The sequence below is a fragment of the Bicyclus anynana genome, chromosome 21 (genome assembly GCF_947172395.1).
Source record: "Bicyclus anynana chromosome 21, ilBicAnyn1.1, whole genome shotgun sequence".
Lineage (NCBI taxonomy): Eukaryota > Metazoa > Arthropoda > Insecta > Lepidoptera > Nymphalidae > Bicyclus > Bicyclus anynana.
The window spans coordinates 4710061-4736294 of record NC_069103.1 but is presented as its reverse complement, the minus strand read 5'-3'; the positions used below and the strand labels follow the sequence as shown (position 1 = coordinate 4736294).

At 36.5% G+C, this 26234-nt stretch overlaps 2 protein-coding genes across 2 annotated transcripts in view; one reads left to right on the top strand and one right to left on the bottom strand.

Annotated features, from left to right (window-relative positions):
- Positions 1-26234, top strand: part of LOC112047456 (RNA helicase aquarius) — a 110174-nt gene that overhangs the window by 40511 nt on the left and 43429 nt on the right. The window contains exons 7-10 of the mRNA XM_052887991.1: positions 17159-17272; positions 17872-17975; positions 19053-19164; positions 21685-21898. Of these exons, the coding sequence (XP_052743951.1) occupies positions 17159-17272; positions 17872-17975; positions 19053-19164; positions 21685-21898 (544 nt within the window). The remainder of the gene's footprint in view (positions 1-17158; positions 17273-17871; positions 17976-19052; positions 19165-21684; positions 21899-26234) is intronic.
- Positions 5825-15252, bottom strand: LOC112047459 (G-protein coupled receptor Mth2). Its single transcript, XM_024084587.2, has 8 exons — positions 14642-15252; positions 13075-13245; positions 11775-11893; positions 9763-9841; positions 8627-8787; positions 7572-7710; positions 6431-6520; positions 5825-6045 (listed from the first exon to the last, which is right to left on the bottom strand). The coding sequence occupies exons 1-8, from the start codon at positions 14917-14919 to the stop codon at positions 5829-5831; spliced, it is 1254 nt and encodes a 417-aa protein (XP_023940355.2). The 5' UTR covers positions 14920-15252; the 3' UTR covers positions 5825-5828.

The window sequence follows — 26234 nt, the reverse complement described above, 5'->3', positions numbered from 1 at the left end:
TTAAATGGTGAAATAGGGCTTGAAAGTTTACATTTAGTTTGCAATAAAGACATAATTTAACGCGAATGACAATGCGGGCGTCCTCTAGTTATTTGATATAGTCGACTTTGTTGGCGATAATACCTCCTGTGTGCCTAGTGGCAGTTTTTATGCTGTGACGATCGCGTGACCGTAAACGCGAATTTCCAAGGAATTGAAACAGCGCCATCTAGTGGTACTGCTACACAGCTGTTTGAATTCCTTAGAAATTCGCGTTTACGGTTACGCGACAGCCAGAGTACGAAAACATTGAAAACGAACACAGATTTTCATTGCTTACCGTCACGGTACATGTTACGGAAAGAAAAACTTCAGTTGGACTTAAATCCGCTAGTTACTTATTCATATAAATAGTCACTATAAAAGGACTATAAATTAGACTATACATCGAAACTAATTATTACTCGGAATATGTATTAAACGGGTAGTAAATAAAGTAATAAAACCTTACGTTTGTACCTACGTATAGGACTAAAACAACACAACCTGCGTCAATCCGCATGTTATTCGAACACAATTTAGGTACTTACCCTATAGAACGCTAGCCTGAGATACCCAGACCTTCTTTTATTTATTATTATTTTTTTACCTCATTTTATGAAGGCGAAAGGAGGTCGGCCACTTATACCATGGCCAAAATAAGCCAAATAAGCTCCATTTATCATTTATATTATTTTTTAACAAAAAATAACACAAAATCAAATAATCATATCCGATATTAAGTTAATAAGTTATTAGTCTGTGGTGTAAGTTTAACAAGTTATTCATATATGGTAATGACACACAGGTTAAAAATATAGTTGAATGACTTTACAGTGACACTTGACTATTTGTCTTTATTGTGTTTGTCATCTAAACAAGCTCCGGATTAGTGATAACTCTATCTTTGAGTGTGGTTTGGATGAAGGCACTGTTACTCATCTCCTTTTTAACTGTCCCAGACTTCTTCATCCTCTCTATGACGTTCTTCCCCCAAAAGTCCCTCGTCCTTTAAGTGTTAAATGTTTGTTAATGTTTGTGTTTAGTCCATATTGTAGATTTTTATGTAAATATGTAGAATGTAATAAGATTAAATTGTAATATATGTTTATACTATGTAAATTATTTTAAATATTTTGTTAATATTAATATATGTTATTTGTGTTGTTATAGGTTAGGAACTAACAAAAATATTATTTAATAGTAACTATCTAGTAGATTCTCAAAATTGAACTTGTCAGCTTTCACCAAACAATCTCCTTCGTGCCTTCTCCATCTACTCGACACTGGCGAGATAAACCGTGCCCAGTTAGCACAAATGAAAGCCATAAAGAAGAATTGAATTGAATTGAATTGTGTTTGTCACAAGTCTGTGTATGGTTTAAAAGGGCTAAAACCCCAAGACCCCAAACAGTTAAAAGAATACCGGAACGGATTCAAAAAGGCATTTTAAAATAATTATATTTTATTTATTCTGCTTAAAAAATAAATTGTTATAGTTATAATTGAATCTTCGAAAAATTAACAATTTTTTCATGAAGTTCTTAACAATGGACATTTCCAAGTTAAATTTGACCGACCTTCAAACTTTGACTTCCTTTGTCAGCTATTACATTAGGCCAATTCTGGAGTGTAGACTGTAGTTGGTGGCTTTGAAATGTAGCAGGTTTCATTGGTTCAGACCAGATCTTCATTTGTATAAGTAAAAATAATTTTTACCGGCTATAAGGGTTTAGTTTCGTGGCAACAATTCGGTAGAAACCCTTAAAGAATCTTTGAAGAAAATTCCAAGGGTGTTTTTTAAATAGTTGCCGCGAAGCTAACAGTTTCGAGTCTGAGGCATGAATTCTTATATTATACCTACCGAGAAAATTATTAAATAAAATACGCTTAATGCTTAGACAGTTGAAAGTCTAATTGAAGGACTGGACTCTTGGGACCTGCTGTTGCCCAAAGCCATCACAGTCCTTACTATGGCTATCTTTATCTATGGCAAGAGTAATTAAAGAGTAAGTCAACCTTCATAAAAATAGGTATGTCTGGCTAACGCAGGCCCTCAAATTTAATAAATATTCATGCTAACGGACGTTTGTTAAAGAATAACTACCTTTTGGCGCCTCTTGCGTACTATACAACTCGGAACTACCTGATGAGGCCAAAAAACGAGTTGACCCATACGTAAAGCACCTCTCACACTAATGTGTTCCTCGAATGCGGGTGGTATTTACATTCATTAATTCATCATTACCAACCTATATTAGGCTCACTGCTGATCATGATTCTCCTCTCAGAATGAGAGGGGTTAGGCCAATAGTCCACCTAGCTGGCCCAATGCGAATTGGCAGACTTCCCACACGCGCAAAATTAAGAAAACTCTCAGGTTTCCTCACGCGTGACATTTAATTTCTTTAAATGTACCTCCAACTTTACAGTTGTGTGCATTTTAAGAAATTAAATATCACGTGTCTCAATCGGTGAAGGAAAACATCGTGAGGAAACCTGCATACCAGAGAATTTTCTTAATTCTGTGCGTGTGTGAAGTCTGCCAATCCCCGCATTAGGCCAGCTTGGTGGACTATTGGCCTTACCCCTTTCATTCTGAGACGAGATTCGAGCTCAGCAGTGGTCATTCGAGGTTATATCCACTAAGCTATTACGACTCTCATAAATATATTAATCTGTGTGAATTCGTACAGATCTAGAAAATAGCGCGAACAGACAGACAGACCGCTAGACATAGAAGAATTTAGCAATCTTCTTTATTTATTTATTATAATATTCATATACCTATGTAGATATTATATGGAAATTGTGCGTTAAGTATAAATCAGTCAGGTTTTTTTATTATAATTTTAACGATTAAAAACCTGATTCACTTGTTATGTATTGGATTAAATCAGGCTATTACGAGTTTATAAATAAAAATCGTTTTATTTAAATGTTTTATATTTAGTATTCATTAGGTAATTCGTATTTATATAGATGTAGGTGCGAATGTATCTAAAACGAAGCTGGTGGCAATATTGATCTGATATCTTTCCTAAATAATGTCGGCCACTGACGATCAAGTAGGTAGCGCTGCAGGCATGTGAGATTACTTGAATGACAGTAGCTGACAATACACATTTTGAATATTATTGACAATGTCTAGGGTAAGGTTGCCTAAAGTCGTTAATCGTACCTACCAACAGTGGCGTGCACTTCATAGATGCAAAAATGCACTGCCTACCCCAACGCTCAATACAAACCTATGTTGGACCACAGAACACATAGGTAAGTAGTTAGACAAGGAATTTTCCAATTTTTACTTATAGTGCATACCCTAGCTAAAAAACTTATGCACGCCACTGCCTACCAATATGGCAGTTCTTAAGGCCAAAATTATCCTACAGGAGTGTTTCATTAGGCTAGCCGCACACACGTTTCGTAAAGACGTTCTATGTCGAAATTCGTAACCCATGTAACAAGGTTACAATATAGGTATTTTCTTAGGGGAAATAAACTTTACTTACTTAACTTACTAGTCCTTAATTTACCTGTGACCATATTATTGTGTGCGTGCAGGGCTCTAACTAAAGTATCAAATTATTGTCATTGTATGACAAATGACAGCCACATCAATCAGTATATTTTAATAGATATTTATTATTCAAATGAAAATTAATTTTTTTTATTTGCTAAATCTCTGGTATGCAAATAAAGTTAAGATTATATTAAACTAGTTTATTAAAACACAGTATACGATTTTACATAATATTATGTATTTTTTTTTTGCATGTTTAATGAGTTATTTATTAATTTCTAGTATAAATAGCTGAACTTCCTTTGAAATGTTCTCTAAAATAAGCTGCCTCTTAAATCGCAATAGATATAATCTAAAATCCGTATTACAATCGACCTTCAACCATCTGTTTAATGGGTGAAAAGTGTTTTATATCAAATTTAGTAAGTTAAAAATATATTGCCTAAAACTTTTCCTGACCAAACTATTATTAACCATTAATTTGGCCAAGAGTTTTTGGCAACCTATACAACCTACTCGCAACATATTTTTTAACATCCTAATTTTGTTATAAAATACTTATACATTAAACAGGTGGGTGAAGGTCGTTTCTAATTCGGAACTTCTACTAATATGCTCGGTGGATCGTGTATTTATTTGGAAAAAAAAATAGATAGTTTTACTTGCATTATATGCAATACTTTCAGTGCTTTTATGTAATTCCTTAATTTATACATATTAAGGTTACATATATGTATTTGTAACCATATAAAACGCTTAAGCTAGGTTCTTAAAACATTTATAATGAAAAAAAAATTGTTTCTTAAAAAGTACATTAAGTATAATGTAACTTATGTTTAACAAACTTATACATATCGGTGTATATTTGCTATGATCTAGTATTTCAGACTAGTCTCAGGAAATAAACAAATGACTGATTGTGTATATGCATACATTTAGCCTTAGTATATACAAGTACATAAATGTTTATGTTTTTTTATACATTTAGCGAGTCATCAAGTAATAATTTTTATTCAGTAATTTGCCCTATACGATTTTACTGCCTAACTCAAATACTTGTTCTAATATCGTTTGTTGTTGACAAGGCCATAATTAAAATCTCTAATGCTAGTCACTCACCATCCGATAAGCTCACGTGACTGCAGCGCTAAAGGCTTGACGTCCGATAAAACTGTTGTTTGTTGGTCGCGATTTGCATGATGTCATGCATATTGCACATCGCGACTAACAGACGATCAGTTTTATTGGCTGTCAAGCCGTTAGCGCTGCAGGCATTTGAAGTTATTGGATCATCAGTGGCTGAATGAAGGAGGCAGACAAAGTCGCAGGCATCTTCTATAGTTATCATTAAATGAAAAATAATAATAAGATAATCTAATATGGCACATTAGTAATGATTGGTTCGTGAATAGCGATTTTAGTGTTAATAACTTAAACATAATAAGTTCATATATTGTTTCAAAGCGGAATTAATTTAACAAAAGTTTATTATACTCGTAGGTCATATGTTCTATTTTTTAATATACTGTTATACATACATGTAATGTACACACACATACATACACATACAGTCACCATTACCAATTACATATTTATTTACAAAAAGTGTAAATCTTCAATCAATTATAAATATTTCAATTATAAATTTTGAAATACTAAGATTCAAAGTGCTTATTTTTGTTAGAGTTAAGTGAAATAGTAGTTTATGTTTATGATAAAAATAATGTTATTTAAAGGAAAAATAAAAGCCAAGTAAGCAATTATAGTCGACCAACATACGAGTAATAGATAATTTGTTTTTATAAAAAAAAATCTAATAAATTAACAACGAATTTGTATGAAATTCTTGCGCCTCATTTATAAAAATAAAATTAACTTAGCTTAGAGATTCTAGAAATTTGGCATGACACCCATGCTATATATTAAAGTTTTTTTATTAGGAAAGAGTTCATTCTTTCAATAAGAAATCATAGGAAAATTCATCATTAGGACAACATCAAAATGAGGTTTTCCCAGGTTCTTTGTTTTTCAGGTTCTTTGTTTTTTAGGTTCTTTGTTTTTTCAGGATCTTTGTTTTCTCAGGATCTTTGTTTTCTTAGGTTCTTTTTTTGTCAGGTTCTTTGTTTTCTCAGGGTCTTTATTTTCTCAGGTTCTTTGTTTTATTAGGTTCTTTTGTTTAAGGTGCTTTGTTTTGTTAGGTTCTTTGTTTCTCAGGCTGTTTGTTTCTTTGATTCTTTGTTTTCTTAAGTTCTTTGTTTTCTTAGTTGTTTTCTCATGTGACTCCTCTTTAATTAGCTACGCCATCTTGCAGACCGATGTCCATTGTCTGGTGCACAACGTCCTCTTCGTCGTCTTCCCCGACCGCTAGATGGCGCTCCACTATCCCGGACACACAGTCCAGCCACCCTCGCCTGGCCATCGCTTTTATGACCCGTTTACGGAACACAACGATCAGCAGAAATATGAATATTCCTTGTAACGTGTTTAAAATGTCCGTTATGACCCTGAAAATAAATCACTATGTCTTAATATTACTTTTTTTTCTTAAGTTATAAATAACTTTCCCGTGTTTTTTGCAATAACAATTAAAACACAAACAGACACGGTTCGTTTATGATTGTACCAGCGGACGCCCGCGACTTCGTCTGCGTAGAATACAGCTTTTTGCTAATCTCGCAAAAGCCATGGATATTTTGGGATAAAAAGTAGCCTATTTGTTAATAAGGGCATAATCTGTCTTCGTTTTAAATTTCAGCCAAATCGGTTCAGTTATCGCGGCATTAAAGAGTTATATACATCCATACAAACTTTTGCGTTTATCTTATTCGTAGGATTATAATGGATTTTCAACAGATAGTTAAAGCTGTGAAAAAAGATAGTTTTGCTTACCAAACAACGTGAGGTCCATACAAGGAACTGATCATTTCAAACACCCACGGCAAACCCATTATGACGAACATACGAACAGTCATCCAGAATCTGTAAGTATAAAAAACCTCATATGTGATGAATCCGGCTCGAAGGACCACTTTGTAAGGGCCAGGCTTAATGAAAACCCAGATTTTACTTTTAAAAACAGCTTATAGAGGCAATGCATGCGGTGATAGTTTGGTAGTTCTCGAAAAAGTAGGTTTATTGTTTAAAAGGATTGTCTAAGTGCCAGCTATGACACCACATAGCTGGCACTTATGTACTGCGTCATGTTAGAGAAAATGCTTATTTTGGTTCTTTCGTTGCAGAAACTAGTAACTCGATCAACGTCTATAAAGTATAGAAATCCAAATGAATTTTCAACTATGTTATATATCCTACACATTTTGGAAAATTCGAAAAAAAAAGCCGAGCAAATTTTCTGGTACGGTCAATGTAAATGCTTCGGGAGGTCCGTTTTGGATGTCATAGCGGTAAAGTGTTACGAATTCCTTGATTATGGTTTGACGTGATAATGTCCAATAATGGTTTTGTGGTGTAATTGATCATATATTGTTTAGTGTGGGCATTTAGACCATGTCGAGAAGAGGATGGTGAGTGTTAATGCATTCTAAAAGGATCCATTAACCCAAGATCACAAGTCCTGCGATCTGCTCAAGTTGTTTCCTCCACCACAAAATGATGCTACGATGCCTGTCGCTGCTACCCGTCGCGTACAAGCGCCTTTGTATGTATAAACCGAAGGCTTCCTTCGTTAAAGATCGTTCCTTTACACACCAAATACATTGTCTGGGTCTATATACTTACTTTAAGTAAACAAACTATAAAAAATATATTAATAACTGTGAGAAAGTTAACTTAAGTTAAGTTTTAAGAAATTAAATATCACGTGTCTCTAACGACAAAGGAAAATATCGTGAGGAAACCTGCATACCAGAGAATATTTTTCAATTCTCTGCGTGTGTGAAGTCTGCCAATCCGCATTGGTCTAGCGTTTTGGACTATAAGCCTAAACCCTCTCATTCTCAGAGGAGGCTCGAGCTCAGCATTGAGCCGAATATGGGTTGATAATGATATGAGAAAGTAATTGATATCTTACTTGTACTTAAGAGCCTTTATGTGACTTGAAGAGAAGGAGTTCCGCCAAAGATGTACCGATATGTAGACGAATATGCAAATGTTGGCCAGCGTGAGGATGGACATGACGCTGTACATGTATTGCCATTGGAACCGGGAACCTGGAATCAAGTTTATAATATATGAACTATCCAGGTTAATCTTTGGCTGTACCAATTTTAATGGGACTTTAAATTCTCTTTTACACAAATCCCGCGGAAACTGCATTTTCCGTTATAAAAAGTAATCAATATGTTGCTCAAAATCCTCATCTATCTTCCATTGAAAGTGCCATTAAAATCGTACCAGCCGTTCTAAAGATTATTTCGGAATAGAGAAAGACAGACAAATTGATCGTGTGTTTGTATAGTGTAAATAACTATAAGAACTTGACAAAATACAGTTATTTTGAAATCTAAGACAGTTACTTCAATTTTATTAAAAAAAGAAAAACCTAGCTGCGTTTGCTGTGGGCTCTTCTCGGAAAAAGGCGCGAAAGTTCTGGGAAAATACTACCGCCATGCTAATTTCTGCCGCCAAGTCGTCGTCATCAACCCATATTCGGCTCACTGCTGGGCTCGAGTCTCCTCTCAGGATGAGAGGGGTTAGGCCAATAGTCCACCACGCTAGCCCAATGCGGATTGGCAGACTTCACACACGCAGAGAATTATGATAATTCTCTGGTATGCAGGTTTCCTCACGATGTTTTCCTTCACCGATGGAGACACGTGATATTTAATTTCTTAAAATGCACACAACTGAAAAGTTGGAGGTGCATGCCCCGGACCGGATTCGAACCCACACCCTCCGGAATCGGAAGCAGAGGTCATATCCACTGGGCTATCACAGCTCTGTATGCTGAATATTTGCTATGTCTTAAAAATATGATCAATATCCCGTTCTTCAGCAGTCTTTTACCTTTTCATGAAGAGTCCGGCTCCTTTACCACTGAGCTATTGAAGCATTGGCGGCATAAATACAGGCGAAATTAGGACTGGTTATAAAACAATTCTAAAACAATTAGATGTAAATACTTACTGAAAAACCAGCACGTGTTCAATCCAATACCAGGCTTACGATGGTAGCCCGGGAGGAAGTTGACAATCGCCATCGCAACCGTCAGTACTGTCGGACATCCCCAAGCGTACAGGGCGTACAAGGAAAAGTCTTTCCAACCGTAGTCTAATTTACTCGGTCGCCTGAAATATATGAATGATAACTTAGCGTTGGCTATTTTTTTGAGAAGGAAACTATCTATAATATGGGTATCAAATTCAAGGGCTAATCAAGAGGATTTTAAAATGGTATGTATGATATCATGGTCCTATTAATAAAACCTACAATTAGAAGAACGTTATTTATTAATTGCTATACAAAATGCACGAGCATTTTGTTAGGCAGTCGGGTTTATTTATTTTATTAATTATTGGTATTCGTTGTTATACTTACAACAAAAATACATCATCTGTGAAAATCTCAACTGTCTAACTATGAATGTTAATGCGATATATGTACGAGTGTTAGAAACTAGCTGACGCCGCGCGGTTTCACCCGCGTGGTTCCCGTTCCCGTAGGAGTATGGGCATAATGTATAGCCTATAGCCTTCCTCGATAAATGGGCTATCTAAGACTGAAAGAATTTTTCAAATCGGACCAGTAGTTCCAGAGATTAGCGCGTTCAACCAAACAAACAAACAAACTCTTTAGCTTTATATATTAAGTATAGAGTATAGATAGGGTCCCGTTTTACCCTTTGGGTACAGAACGTTAATGACTGCTACCGTTCCAGTAATTTATCTCATTTATTAAATTGAATATTTTTAGTTTTTCCAAATAAAACATTTTTGTCTCACAATACGCCTACGCGGTCTCAAGGATTGCCTTCTATCCAACCTGTGATCCAACTAAGTGAAATCTTGTTATTCTTTTCAAGGCTATTCGCTATATAATAACCTATTTTAATTTAATTAAAAAGTATCAACTCGCAGAATGTATTTTAATTTGATTGTAACGAATTAATTAAAATAATTAAGTATTATGCATATATGGTACGTATAAAATTCAAATATCTACTTATTTTATCACGAATATGAATGTAGGTATTTCATTGATAACACACTTTTATTTAATTATATGTACATATATGTACTAGTGAAATTTAATTAAATACAAACCTTATGCTCAAAAGAATTTGAATTGATATGGCGTTAGTCCAAAAGAAACTTGCTATTAAAAAGAAGTATGTAAGGAAACCTGAAAGAACAAAACAAAATTACAAGTTAATAGTCCGGTCAATTTAGACATTCGAAGTTACCTAAATTCCCACCAAGCTGAATATCGGTAAGATTGTTTAGAATATCATTAAAAATAAAATCTGAAAGTTCCCCATCTTTCCCCTGTAAGGAAAAAAAAAATATTCAAGGTCAAAGGTCAAAAAAATGAGTTTTTCGCGATTTTCAGTAATTAATTTGACTACTACAATTAAATATCAACACGATTACAAATAAGGCAGCGATCCCATTATGTCGAACTCGGAGCGACTGTCTATGGAGGGCGTCCATAGATTTGCACTATACGCGTAGTATGCATCGCATCAACCAGATTTTAGTATGCTTTGTATAGAAAGTCATACAAGTGCATCCACAGATCCGCATCGAGCGGATCGCAATCGAACGGATTTTATCTACCGTAAAATTAAAAATCCGTTTGATGCGGTGCGCCCGATGCGTATAGTGCAAATCAAAATTACAAGTTAATTTGACTACTACAATTAAATATCAACACGATTACAAATAAGGCAGCGTTCCCATTATGTCGGAGCGACTGTTTATGGTAGGCGTCTATAGGTTTGCACTATACGCATCGGACGCATCGCATCAAACAGATTTTAGTATACTTTGTATAGAAAGTCATACAAGGGCGTCCACTGATTTGTATCGAATGGATTTTATTTACCATAAAATTAAAAATCCGTTTGATGCTATGGAGACGTGCGTTGCGGATAAGTGGACGTCTATGTTTATCGTGCACTTAGAATAGTCGAGGCTTGCGTATTTAAATGGAGGTGTTCACATATATGTATAGTCTGGCAAGTTTGTTGATAAAACTCCCATGGTATGCGGGCGACGGGCGGAAAGTCAGCGAGGGTGTGAAATAGTGCGTGCGGGGAAGTGACGTGCATCAGTGTAGTTTTTCATTCATCGCCACACGCCCTCGCCCCGCGCGCAACATCGGAAGTGTTACGAACGAAGTTGCCAAGCTATACGGCACGACGATCGTCCACGACACCGTTTTTACTGTGACGATTGACGTTCAACGGTAAATATCGGTGTCGTTCAACGATAAAAGTTGTTATGGTGAGAGCAGCTGGACACTCGTCCAACGGTAAATTTTACTGTTCTAACATAGTGGGAACGAACCTTAATAGGGATAAAAGTTAAAGAGTGCATTTTTATTCGTTTAACTAAACGAAAGGTTAACAATAAAGACAGAAGAGTTTTAAAACTTAATTTATATTTATATTTCATATTTTTTTTATTACCTCTGTCGCATAGTTGGTAGTGCTGTACTCAACGGATCCTGTTGAGAACCACTGCAGCAGTGACTGTGGTCCTGGGTTCGATTTCCAGCTAGTTACCGCCCTACTGGCAAAGACGTAGGTACCACCCAGCGCTTTAGCGTTCCGGTACTATGCTACGTAGAAACTATCAGAGATATGGGCAGAAGCTAACGATAATTGGTAGACGCTCGCTTCCATTTAGACTGCATCGTCACTTAACATCAAGTGAAATAGTAGTCAAGGGTTAAATTGTCAATAAAAATAATAGGGGAAAAAACCACAAATTAAATTGAAATGTTACATTTTTAGGCCTTACCCTGCGTTTTATAGAGGACGCAATTTTATTTTTTTTTATGTGTAGGGGGGTCAGTGGAAAGCTAAAACCAAGTTTGTGGGGTTGCCACCCAAAGTTTTGTGGGGTGGACCAAAGTTGTAGAGAATTTGCCCGACACATCAGAAAAATAAAATTGCGTCATCTAAAAAACGCAACCCCAAATCTCCAAATGTAACTTTTCAATTGACTATTATCGTCAATGTGCAATTACTGGATTGACAGCACTAAATACAAAGCATTGGAAGAGGTAGGAAAACGGCTAATGAAGATGAAGAAGAAACTAATTAACATACCTCGCGCAGCACAGAGCCCTAAGTCTGAATACGGGATATCTAATTTGAGAGCACCCAAAATGCCGAGACCAATAGCTAAACTTGCGCAGAAGTTTATTATACTCTTCCCTTGTAGATCTCTGAAATACAGTTACATATTGTTATTTTTTTTTATTAAAATAAAATAATTTAATAAATAATAATAATAATAATAATAATAATTTGATTTTCCTTGTTAATTTAGTTTCCCATAAATGTTAATTTTGTTATTTTATTACTCTGTTCGTTCTTGTTTCATTATTTTATTTTACTTTGTATTCATGTATAAGTTTTAAGTTAAGACACGTCACGTAGACACGTCCGTGAACTCACAAGGTTTCACCTGAAAACCAGCGCCACAGCTCGCTGTGGCATTGTGCTGAGGTGGATACCTGTTTTGTCCACGACCAGATATTTGTATGTTCTGTTTGTTTATTTTATTTTATTTTATTACTCGTGTGTGGACAAATAAAGATATATTCTATTCTATTCTATTCTATTCTATTCTATTCTATTCTATTCTATTCTATTCTATTCTATTCTATTCTATTCTATTCTATTCTATTCTATTCTATTCTATTCTATTCTATTCTATTCTATTCTATTCTATTCTATTCTATTCTATTCTAATAAATACTTGAAATTTCCGTAATCTCGGAAACGAGTGTGATCATAGCATCATAATTAATCTTTTAAAATAATAAATATATAAACATATAATTTGTTTGGCATTAAGTAATATGTTGCTTAATGACCTCTGAAGTGATGGTCCCATTAAATCGGATCAGCCGTTCTAGAGATTAGACTGGACGTGTGTCCGGTCTAATCTCTAGGGATCAGCCGTTCTAGAGATTAGACCGGACGTGTATCCGGTCTAATCTCTAGAACGGCTGATCATGTTTGTATTTTAGTATCGCGTAAGTAACTTATATACGCACAAGAGAAAACGATAGTTATTTTGAAACCACAGACAGACATTTTAATTTTATTTGTAAGTATACTCCGTATTAGAAACGACCTTCACCCATCTGTTTAATGGATGAAAAGTGTTTTATATCAAAATTAGGATGTTAAAAAATATATTGAGAGTAGGTTGTCTCAAAAACTTCTGGCCAAACTATCATTATTGATAGTAATAGTGGTTAATAATAGTTTGGCCAGGCAAACTACTCGCAATATAATTTTTAACGTATTAAATTTGATATAAAACACTTTTCATCCATTAAACAGATGGGTGAAGGTCGTTTCTGTATGTGATTTATTAGAGAACAGAGGTATTTACCTTACTTCAGGTAGTGCGCAGTATACCAGCAGGGTCAGGGTCAAGAACACAACAGACACATACATGCAGTATGCGAGGATGCTTTCGTCTAGGATTTGTTCTTGTTCCTCTACGTCACAGAACACCAATGTCCTGTCAGTTGAGTTCAACGTCCGGTTGGCTATACAGAATCTGAAACAATTTTAAGACTGTTATATTTGAATTAGGAATTAGGATTGACTTGATTAATTACTAATCGGCGGTTTCACCTGCGTAGTGCCTGTTACCGTAAAAATATATATGACTCTCACAAATAACGTGGCTTTCTAGTGGTAAAAGAATTTTCGAAATCGGTTCAGTAGATCCAGAGATTACCCCCTACAACACAAAGGTAACCCGATAGGTATCGGATTGTTAGAACCATCGTCCCTGCTGCCCACCCTTCCTATTTGTTTGTGAATTTTGTTCGACTTAAACTATAATGTCTACCCTGCTTAAAACCCTTGTACACGTCACTGACGGTGCTCATAATATTATCATATAATATTGTCATATTAAATAATATGACAGGACAATATCCTGCGATGTGTGGCATAACCCAATAAATGGCCCCAACTCAGCATATGCTACATACTCTTTAAATAAAAAGAGCATGCAGAGCTGGTTTTCAGTTGAAACCGTTGACCAGGTGCCGCCACAAACACAGCACACAACAACTTTATTAACTAAAATAAACAATACAAATTAAACTTAAAACTGATGAAAGATGATGAAAGAAACTATTACTAGTTAAGAATTCCGATGTGATATTCCGTAGAACATATCAAAAAATTACGTTTAGTACTTGGACAATTGAAGATCTGGACAATTGAATTAAGGTCTTGAACAATTTAATCTAGAGAGATAAAAACACAACTATAGAAAATCTAAATAACTTTAGTCATTTTATGCCAAAGTCAAGGTTACCGCTGGATTGTACGAACTGCTATTCTAACAAGGTTTTTTCAATTACAGAGCGTGATAACGCGCGATAAGGAACTTCGTTTCTATAATTTTGTAAACTTTAGGTCAAAGTCAAGGTTTCGTGTACGTACCTACTCAACTACTGTCGTTACACAGAATACTAACAGTACAAGGTCGGTATTAATTAGAACTTAGAAGATATGATATATTAAGTATATTAATTTAAAAAAAAAATCTATACTTCATTTTATAAAGAGTTTTGATTTTGTAGAGGACAATCTCTGTATCTACTGAACCGGTTGGGAAAATTCTTTTACCAATAGAAAGCTACCTTATTGTGTCATCTATACTAATATTATAAAGAAGAAAATTTTTTGTTTGTTTGTTTGCATTGAATAGGCTCTGAAACTACTGGACCGATTTGAAATTTTTTTTCACTGTTGGGAAGCTACACCATCTCCGAGTGCTATAGGCTATATTTTATCCTCGTATTCCTACGGGAACGGGAACCACGCGGGTGAATCCACGTAGCATCAGTCCTACTAATATTATAAATGTTTGTATGGATGTTTGTTACTCCGCAACTGCGCGAGTCATTTGCTACTGATAATAAAACTGATCTTACTCGTCACCGTCCTTATGAGGTTCCAAATCTTCCATCAGGAAGACCATCCTTCCATCATCAGTCACCGTAAAGTTGAACTCTGTATGGTCAATGTGTGTGACATTCTCACACGCCAGCTTCGCACGTGTTGTGATTGTGTTGTTGTTCTTGTCAATTAACACACACACATTTTCAAAGTCCGCCATAACACCCTGTTCCGGCTTACAGCAGTAAGAGTCCAGAGGTTCGCAGACACAGCAAGTCAGGCATAAAGCCATCAGATAAACCGCTTGTTTCATTTTTAATTACACTTATTTTTCACTTATTAAAAAAAAGAACATCAAAGCATACACAGTTTTGTGTAGTAGTAAAACACTTTTTTTATAAATCACTTCTGGATTATTTATTTAATTTTTAAATCCATTATTTTCAACACATTATTTTTAGAACACCCAAAAATTATTATCTCTGAAGATATTTATAAAAACACAATTGAAAAATCAATTATAGTAAAAGATTTTTATCCATACAATTTAATATTGTAAAATTCAACTTCTGCGTATAGTTACGACTTGTAATTTCACCATAATGTACGCACGTGTTTTGCTGACTAGTTCATAATATGTATGATGTTTCTATCACGCGTTAAGTAGGCCAAAATAATTAATAAATTAAACTATATTTAACTCCCGACTGCTTTCTAACACGCCAGCACTCGTGTATCCAAAATGTACAGCGTAGCGTGTACAGTCATGGCGCTCGCGCAGTCTTTACTGAAATGAAGAGAAACTTCACAGTTCACTGGTTTGGTTGTGTAGGCGAGGTGAACGGACGGAATGCGTACATTGCTCGTTATAATATCGACTATACAAATATAGCTTAAGCCGCGATAGCCCAGTGGATACGACTTCTGCCTCCGATTTGAAAGGCGGAGGTTCAAATCCAGGGCATGCACCTCCAACTCTAAGTTATGTGCATTTTATGCAATTAAATATGTAAAGGAAAAACATCGTGAGAAAACCTGCATACCTGATAATTTTCTTAATACTCTACGTGTGTGAAGTGTGCCAATCCGCATTGGGCCAGCGTGGTGGACTATTGGCTAACTTTTCTTATTCTGAGAGGAGACTCGAGCTTAACTCTTAGCTTAGCTACATTATGGGTTGTTAATGATGATACAACGGCTCAACGGTTAAGGGGCCGGACTCATACCGAAAGGTCGTGGTTCGATTCCCGCCCGTTTGACTATTGTCCTACCCACTCAGTCGTATATCGTCTCATAAATAGCCGGTAAACATTTTTAATGGTTCTTCGGTAAAGTAATAATGTGATATTATTTACTAGCAGATGCCGCGTGGTTTCACTGTTGTAGTTCTCGTTCCCGTCTTAATACGAGAATAAAATATAGCACTCGGGGATAGTGTAGCTTCCTGACAGTGAAAGTATTTTCCAAATCGGTTCTATAGTTTCAGAGCCTTAATCATTGCAAACAAACAAACAAATCTTTACTCTTTATAATATTAGTATAGATTAAACAAAACACTTATTGTGACGTCATTTGATTTATCATATAGGAGGAACCATAGGAAAGATGCCGTTAGCCAAATATGTATTGTTAAACTAAACGTGTATGCAAAATTAAGGTTAAAGATAACTGATGCACGACGCGATGTTTATCCATTTTTGGCGGCTGGTTGCGATGCGGGAACACTTGGCTATTGTTTTTTGAGTTGCCCCCTACACGGGGCCTGTCTATCGAGTAGATCTCCATGTGTATCTTCAAGGTGTGTTAAATAAAAGTTTGTAAACTTTTTTTTTTAACTTTCAAAGGGAAACAATTCTGTCATACATGATTTTTGCAAAACTAACCATTTACGCAGCGCACGCAGCGTAAGCTCTTAATAAGAAAATGATAATATATAACCTATATCCTTCCTCGATAAATAGGCTATCTATTATACATATACACTATACACTGAAATATTTTTTTCAAATCGGACCAGTAGTTCCTGAGATCAGCGCGTTCAAGCAAACAAACAAACAAACTCTTCAGCTTTATAATATTGGTATAGATTTTAAAATTCCAATACGCTAATCGATTCACAGGCACTAAGTGTTCATAAAATTCCAAAAAAAAAAAAAACAGTATGAGCCTCTTTGCCTTAGCACCGCCTTCAAACCGATTAAAAGAAAGGACATAAGGTACGATGTTATTTATCGCTTTTTAAAGGAAATGCACCTTTTAAGTCAGTTAAATTTTTTTTGGTTAAAGGTTCTATTTTCCGGTTATTAGTGTATCCTAGAATAACGACCATAAACGCCACAATATGGGCAATTTCGTTCACTTATTAATCAGTTATTTTGATTTTAACGCAAAATTATTTTTTGAAACAATTTTTGTAAAATTAAATGGGACCAATCTGGAAATATACCTACTCTTTCAAACAAAAAGATATTTTTTCAAAATTGGTCAATAAATGACGAAGTTATAAGGACCTCCTTTTTTTGAAGTCGGTTAAAAAGTGCACTATGTTCCAGCTGTTGCAAATGCTGAAGTTCTACGCTCGGTTTGAGATCAGCGACGAGAGCGGCGACCCCATGACAGACCGGGACATGACTCTGCTGCATTACTCCAGGATCACTTCCCTGCAGGTAAGCTCCTTCGGATCCTAATACCCTGGGAGACCAGGAAATTCCGGGCTGCTACTGAGAGTACTAAGAAAATCTCAGTAGAGGTTCTTTGGTAAGTTGGTTACTCGGCGAAAACGTTAGGTAAATGCGCCAGTGGTATGCCCGGTGGATTTACAAGACGGAGGTCCTGATTGAGATTTTTTTAATTGGTCCAGGTCTAGCTGGTGGGAGGCTTCGGCCGTGGCTAGTTACCACCCTACCGGCAAAGACGTACCGCCGGTACGATGTCGTGTAGAAACAGAAAGGAGTGTGGATTTTCATCCTCCTTCTAACAAGTTAGCCCGCTTCCATCTTGGACTGCATCATCACTTACCATCAGGTGAGATTGTTACCCTACATCCCGAAATGAGATAATGTACGAGCAATAAAGCAATCCGGTACGATTCTTTCCTTTAGAAACCAGACAGTTCGGCAGGTTGTGTAGATAAAAAAAGCAATAGAAATCTACCTGCGGTGTTTCAAAATTGAATATTTTGCTAAAAAAAACAAAGTAGGACTGCTAATAAATTTTATGTTTTTCTATGTGGTTTTATGTTAACCAAAACAATTTTTTTTTTCAGAAAGCGGCATTTTCAAAGTTCCCAGATCTAAGATTATTCGCCCTCGCAAACGTCGCCAGCGTCGACACCAGGGAATCCTTGCAAAAACACTTTGGGAATCTGAGGTAACTTTTGAAATAGTTTTAGCTGACCTAACAAATGTAGCAAGCTATTACGTTAAGGCGAGGTCAATGTCAAGTACCAAGAAATATTCTTTTCAATATGCTTAGACTAGAGTAATAATATATAAGATGTACTCTATGACTCACATAATATGTACATGTGGTAAAACTGATGTAAGATGTTTAAGGCGATGATTATCTTCTCCATGTTATATGACAAATCATATATCACAATAATGGTACGTAGTAATATTAGTTTTTCTGTGTGTTTTATATTTTTTTTTCCATTTTCTCGGTAACATGTTTTAGACAAACAAACTAATTTATACGAAAGCCAAACTTGATGTTGAATGTCTAACCTCAGCCCTAATAAAAATGAGGTTGAAAATCGCTATACATTTTACACTTAATATTAATTTTAATTAAGTTGTTCTTAAATTAATGACAATAAATTTGATTAACAATCTTAGTACTTAATATCTATTGAATAATATTTTATAAAACCAACAATACATAGCTTTAAATAGTAATGTTTTTTTAATATTATTCTTTACAAGTTGGCCCTTGACTACAATCTCACCTGATGGTAAGTGATGATGCAATCTAAGATGGAAGCGGGCTAACTTGTTATGAGGAGGATGAAAATCCACACCCCTTTCGGTTTCTACTCGACATCAAACCGGAAGACTAAATCGCTTGGCGGTACGTCTTTGTCGGTAGGGTGGTAACTAGCCAAGGCCGAAGCCTCCCTCCAGCCAGACCTGGACCAATTAAGAAAAACTCAATCGGCCCAGCCGATGACCTCCCAGGACCTCTGTCTTGTAAATCCACCGCGCATACCACTGCGCCACGGAAGCTGTCAAAATTAGGTATTAAATGACATGCGTTTTCTCCCTTAACTTTTAACTTGTTGTTGTTATAACATAATTAGTTGATATAACAACAAACAAATTAACATTCCATTTCCTCATCCAGTTTAGCCCGTACCTTGCTAAAATGATAAAACGTGAATAACGCTAAATATTGTAGATGCAAACTGAGAAAGCCAATTATTTAAGTTATTCTTTTCAATTTCCATAGTGATAAGGCACTGCGAGCAATTGCTACGTACCTAAACCTTGTCCCGCCGGAGGACAAACTAGACGAAGCGCCGTGGCATCGACTGGATAAAGAGTTCCTTAAGGAATTATTGGTGAGACATATTCATTTCTGATTTCTGCTTTCTGCATTCACGGCCTTGGGTTCGATTCTCACAACTGGAAAATATGTGTGTTGAACATGGGTTTTTTCTAGTGTCTGTGTGTATTTATACAATACTAGCTGACGCCGCGCGGTTTTACCCGCGTGGTTCCCGTTCCTGTATGAATACGGGGGTAATATATAGCATATAGCCTTCCTCGATAAATGGGCTATCTTACACTGAAAGAATTTTTAAAATCGACTCAGTAGTCCCTGATATTAGCGCGTTCAATCAAACAAACAAACTCTTCAGCTTTATAATATTAGTATTTATATTTAGTGTATAAATGTATATGAATATTATAATATCAACTATCTTAGTACCCATAACGCAAGCTACTCTAACGCTAACTTTGGGGCTAAACAGTGATGTTGTATTGCTTTAGTATAATTATTTTATTAATTTATTTTTATTTAATCCTTCAACAGAAAGTGTTTATCTTCTTGCTACTTGCTAGTCTTTCTTTCATTTCAACGCATGTGCTATGTTATAAACTATTTAAGTTGTTGAAAAACAAGTAAATATCCAGTACGCCTTAAATAGAAAAAAGAATTAATCAATGAGCAAAATAAATGTGATTGCGTAAGGCGATAAATTTTTTTATAGATTTCGTATGCAATCTTCAGAGTAATTGACTTATGAAGATGCATAAATATGCTCGCCCATCTGGTTGATTGGCCTGAATCGGTATGTTTTTTTTCTTATAATTACTGACTATTGTGATACCATTTTTAACCGACTTCTAAAAAGAAGGACGTTCTACGTTCGGCTTTATGTATGTTTTATTTATTATTTATTTTATGATACCTCATTCATCGTTCTCTAAGAACGATTAACTACATGGACGAGCAAATTTTTGTAAAAAAAAAATTCCATCTCTAAATCGTTACAAGTAAGTGGCATCGTCATGTCAAATAAAGCCCCATCAGATATGTCTCCATCCAAAATGCTTTGGGGGTTTTTTTAAATCTTAGTTTGTCTATATGCCAAGCTACAATTAGCTACAGTTAGATTGTGTTCTTGGGAAATTTTTAAAAGGAACGGAATGATAATGCAAGCGGATAGAAAATAACCTACTTTAGAACAGTAGTTTAGTTATAGTAACTTCCACTATTTGGTAAACGGTCATTACCAATAATTGTTGGTTAATCGAGACCTCACGCATTGGAATTCGTGGTACACATAGAAAAAAAAATTGAATAATTCATTGTGTTGCTATTAGTTAGTAATACGTACTAGAGATGACACCAGCCTTGCGTTTCGATTCACTGTGGCGATGTCGTCGCACTTGGTAGTTTCTTGCTAGCTTACTTTTTTGAGCAAAACGCGTAAACGCCACGCTATTCATATCACTTAGGACGTTTTGGTTGCAAGAAAACAATATTCTACAAGCGATTTAGCACTGTATATTTTAATTGTAGATATGAGTAGATTATATGATAGATCCGCAGAAGAACAAAAGTCACCGACATAGCTCAAGGAGTTGCGAAGCTAAAGTGGCAATGGGCAGGGCACATAGTTTGAAAAGCCGTTGGCTCGAGATGAAGAGACGAGAGAAGAGACATTCCAGCACTAGTAAGCGCAGTGTTGGTCGACCTCGCACCAGGTGGACTGACGACATCAAGCGAGTCGCAGGGATTCGCTGTATGCAGGCGGCTCAGTATCGTGATGTTTGAAAATCCCTACAAAAGGCCTATGTCCTCCAGTGGACGTCCATCGGCTGATATGCTATGATGATGATGATGATGATGATGATGATGATGATGATGATGATGATGATGATGATGATGATCATGATGATGATGATGATGATGAGTAGATTTAACTGATGTTTTAGCGCTGCAGCAAATACTTTAAACAGTATACAATAACTTGTCAGGTGACAAAATATTTTTTGTTTGGAACAGCTTCCCCAGTACATGGGTATAATATGTTGGGAATATTTGACAACCTCTCGAGTAAGATCTTGTTTGGTGGTTTTGTGGACTACGTCCGTGGTTTATCTTATATTCAAAACGTACAAATCACCGAGCAATGTAGCAAGCAAAAAAATTACCGCTAAGCATCTCAATGTTATACGACGTTGATTCGATTAATCCATCAACATCGACTTAACGTTACTTTAACGTAAACGTAACAAAAGACATATCATTCTAGTGTATCAACTACAAGTAGCTACTATGAGTTACTCATGTAAGTATTATCTAGTACATAGCAACTCATTGACCAACCAATGATCAAGGATCATCTTCAAATACGATCTAGACTGCAAAACCTGCGGAGGCTTGGCCCTATATTTTTTTTCCTAATTGTTTAAGTGCCGTAGGCTCCTTATGGGACCTCAGCGGCGTCACCGGGGGGTTTGGGCGAGCGCAGAAGCATCGCCTGATGGGGCCCGAAGGTAGAAGCAGAGTAGCTTGGCCCTATTATAGTGGAGCGTTAAAATGGGTTGATTATAAAATATTTTACCAGATATCCCGGCACGAACGTCGCATCTCCCAATTGGAGGAACTGAACTCGATGCCCTTGTACCCGACTGAGGAGATCATCTGGGACGAGAATGTGGTGCCCACGGAGATATACAGCGGGGAGAACTGTCTCGCTCTGCCAAAACTCAACCTGCAGTTCCTTACGCTGCACGACTATCTGCTGAGGAACTTCAATTTGTTTCGATTGGAGAGCACGTGTAAGTACTCTATTGATTTTTTTTTGTTGTTAACCCTTAACTGTAGTCGTGGGTCTCCTGGACCCATGTTGAATTTATGAACGCGTGTGTAATACTCGACATGTGCCTCAGCGCCTCCCGGTCCTAGGTACCTTCCGAAAATACGCCAAAGCATGTTGAGAAGAACGGAGGTGCTTCGTTCTCTTCTACAAAGATAAGTATTGGTGTCTATGTGGGTCCGTGGGGTAATAAACACTGTATAACTAATAAATAAGCAACAGTAAAAAAATATTTGGTTAGTAACTGTCACTGGTAGTTACTGCTGCTTATTGATAGTTATACAACTTGACAGTCATAAATGTCCTACAAATTGCGTGGTACATTATCTCGTGCCGACTCTCACAAATTTTTATTACCTGGTAACCCAGTACCTACCATACCTACCAGAATCGAGAATTTTCTTAAATAATAGGATTACTGGGCTACTACTCCGAAACTACTGGAGGGATTTCAAAAATTCATTCACCATTAGAATGCTATAGATTGTCTCTGATGAACAAAAGCTATATTTTATTTCCGTAGTCCCACGAGAACGGGAACTGTGTGGGTGAAACCGCGTGGCGTCTGCTAGTCTATCTATATATTATAAAGCTGAAGAGTTTGTTTGATTGAACACGCTAATCTTAGGAACTACTTTTCCGATTTGAAAAATTCTTTCAATGTTAGATAGCCCATTCATCGAGGAAAGCTATATATTATCCCCGTATTCCTTAGGGAACGGGAACCACGCAGGTGAAACCGGCTAGTCTTACATAATATTATATCGGTGCCAGGCAGATTTGCGATTACATCACCGAATTATTTACGGAATGCTCGTATTGAAGCTGTTTTTTTGTGACAAGTTTGCCTCGCTCGCCAGCTGGGTATCAATAAAGATAAACTATTGGCTGAATAACAAAAAACGTATCGGCCAAGTGTGATAAGATTCACCCAGCATAGATTCCGTACATATTAAAAAATAAACAAGTAACTTTAATTATTGAGTTAATTTTAACCTAATGTAATTTTTTTTTAATTAATGCTCTAACGGTTTTCGGATTTTTTTTTATTCTTATAAGTTAGCCCTTGACTACAATCTCACCTGATGGTAAGTGATGATGCAGTCTAAGATGGAAGCGGGCTAACTTGTTAGCAGGAGGATGAAAATCCACACCCCTTCTCGGTTTTTACACGACATCATACCGGAACGCTAATTCGCTTGGCGGCACGTCTTTGTCGGTAGGGTGGTAACTAGCCAAGGCCGAAGCCTTCCATCAGCCAGACCTGGACTAATTAAGAAAATCTCAATCTGCCCAGCCGGGGATCGAACCCAGGACCTCCGTTTTGTAAATTCACCGCGCATACCACTGCGCCACAGAAGCCGTCAAACGGAGGATACGTTATTTTACATAAATACGTTCAACATGCCAAATGATTCTAGGTCCGTCCGTCCGTACATATGTGTAGAAGTCCAAGTAAGCCTATACTTAGTTAAAATGCGAGTCAAAAAAATCCGACTTAAAGCACCTTATCTTACGTTTCACCGTATCTTGAATGCGTTGGCTAACGGCCAGTTTCTTCATCGCAAGTAACAGTCAAAGTAACGTCATAAATCAAAACTGACGGTCTTATTCACTGAAAAATAAAGTCTTCTTTACTACTTACTACTTTTACTGTTACTTTAGCTTTACATGAAGAAACTGGATGTTAGAAGTCTTTTTTCTCAGCTCCGTGAGTTTAAGAACGTGAGTATATAATATTAAATTCTTGACAGACAGACGAACAACAAATTGTTATTATGTTCAATTAAAAAATATACTAACAAAATTACGCTGATGGCGGAGAATCTGGATCCTTGAACTCTACTACGTCTCATAGTCACCATAGTTCAAATCTCATAGTTGTACCGTAGGTACTCTGGTGCGCTACGAGGTTTTTTGACCTCATACTAAAACTTTGTGGTGTGGTACGAGGTCAATCGACCTAGTAACTCTTTAAGCAGCTAGACGTAAGAGGTCAATTGACCTCGCACGTCTAGCTGCTTAAAGTTTCTTCATGTAATGCTAAAGTAACAGTAAAAGTAGTAAGTAGTAAAGAAGACTTTATTTTGTAGTGAATAAGACCGTCAGTTTGATTTATGACGTTACTTTGACTGTTACTTGCGATGAAGAAACTGGCCGTTAGCCAACGCATTCAAGATACGATGATACGTAAGGTGCTTTATGTCAGATTTTTTTGACTCGCATTTTTGTTTTTTTTTTTAACTAAGTATAGGCTTACTTGGACTTCTACACATAATATGTACAGACGAACGGACCTAAAATCAATCGGCATGTTAAATGTATATAAGCAGCTAGACTTACGAGGTCAATTGACCTCGTACCGCAGCGAACTTGTGAATGTCGAAGTTGTGGCTACCACAAGCTCTCGATCTATTTGTACTGAAATTCAAATAAAAATAAAAATGGCGCGCTGATATGATATGATATGCGTATCAGTAGGATCATCGCATAACTAAGCGGTGGATAAAAAACTATTCATTGTGATCCTCATTGTCTAACAGTCTGATATAATCGCAGAATTCATTAGAGACTAGAGTATAAACGAATATTTATAAGCACAAGGCTTAATTAAATAAATTATTTATGATATTACTCGTATGTTAAGATAGCATTTATTTATATCTACGGACGCCCGATACTTCGTCAACGTTGGTAATACGGTCCAGACAGAAAAGAAGTAAATAATTAAAAAAATATAAAACCCGACTGCCTGACCAGCTACCCTGGCCAAGTGGAACGTCGATTCTCTTTCTACGATCGCTAACGCTTCGAAAACTAGAAAAATATATATGAATGACAGATCTTGATCACGTGACCTGTCGATAGCAAATGTCATTCCCATACGTCTTTCTAGTTTTCGAAGCGTTGGCGATCGTAGAAAGAGAATCGACGTGCCACTTGGCTAGGGGGGCTGCTCGCACCTAGTCATTCGGCTCGCGTATTTTGTTTTGCGATTAATAAATAACGTTTTTCTAATTGTAGTTTTTTTTTAAATGGCCATTATCTATTAACGGTATACCGTTTTGAAATCCTCTTGATGAGCCCTTGAATTTGATACCCATATCGCAATACTTATTCGAAAAAAAAAAAATTTTTTCACCTCGAGTCTATAGCGTCTCACAGTCATCGCGTTGTTTTTTTTAATTTCACCTATCTTGGTGATAGTTAGTGGTTAGTTAAAAGAAAACCCAAGTGTTATTCGTGTTAATAACATAATTTTGTTAGTGAATTTGAGTGCGATCCAAGTCCATAGGTACGCGAGTGAAACCGCGGCGCATTTGCTAGTTTTTATACAAAATACTTAACTATTATAGAACAATGAAACATTTAGTATGTAACTTCTAAATGGGTAGATCAAGGTCTGTTGTGACTATACGTCGTCTACCTCGTCTAGGTGGGGCTCATAATGACGCTATGCGATCATTGGCAAAATAGAAACATGACGATATTCAATGAACTACATACCAGCTGCCTACGTAAAAATATCATAACACTAGTTGACGCTGCGCGGTTTTACCCGCGTGGTTTCCGTACCCGTAGGAATACGGAGATAATATATAGCCTATAGCCTTCTTCGATAAATGGGCTATCCAACACTGAACGAATTTTTTAAATTGGACCAGTAGTTCCAGAGATTAGCGAGTTCAATGAGACAATGCTCCCGACTTTTATTTTTCGAACATGCCGGCCAATCTCATGTAGAGATTAATCATGTACGTAGGAGATTACAGCGCACAAGTGTGTACGCAAGCGCAGGTGCACTCTCTATTCCCTCTCTCTCATAGTCTGATGGAACGGCACAGCCTTTACGTGCTCTCCGAGGCACTCTCTTCTTCCCGTCTCCAGATTGTTATTTTTGGCGCGACCCGGGATTCGAACCTTGGACCCCATTGTCCGTAGCCGAAACAACTTACCACTGAACCAATTAGGAAGTTACCTAATATTATAAATGTAAACTGGGGTCTTGGTTTATCATAATATCAGACGAAAATATAAAAATAATGGCAGTTGTAAAGATCATATTGGTCCAGGCCACTCACCATCAGGTGATATTGTAGAAAGCTAGTTACCACCCTACCGGCAAAAACGTACCGCCAAGCGATTTGTCGTTCCGGTACGATGTCGTGTAGAAACTGAAAGCCGTGTATTTTCATCCTCCTCCTAACAAGTTAGCCCGCTTCCATCTTAGACTGCATCATCAGGCGAGGTTGTAGTCAAGGACTAACTTGTAAAGAATAAAAAAGAAAACAAAATTT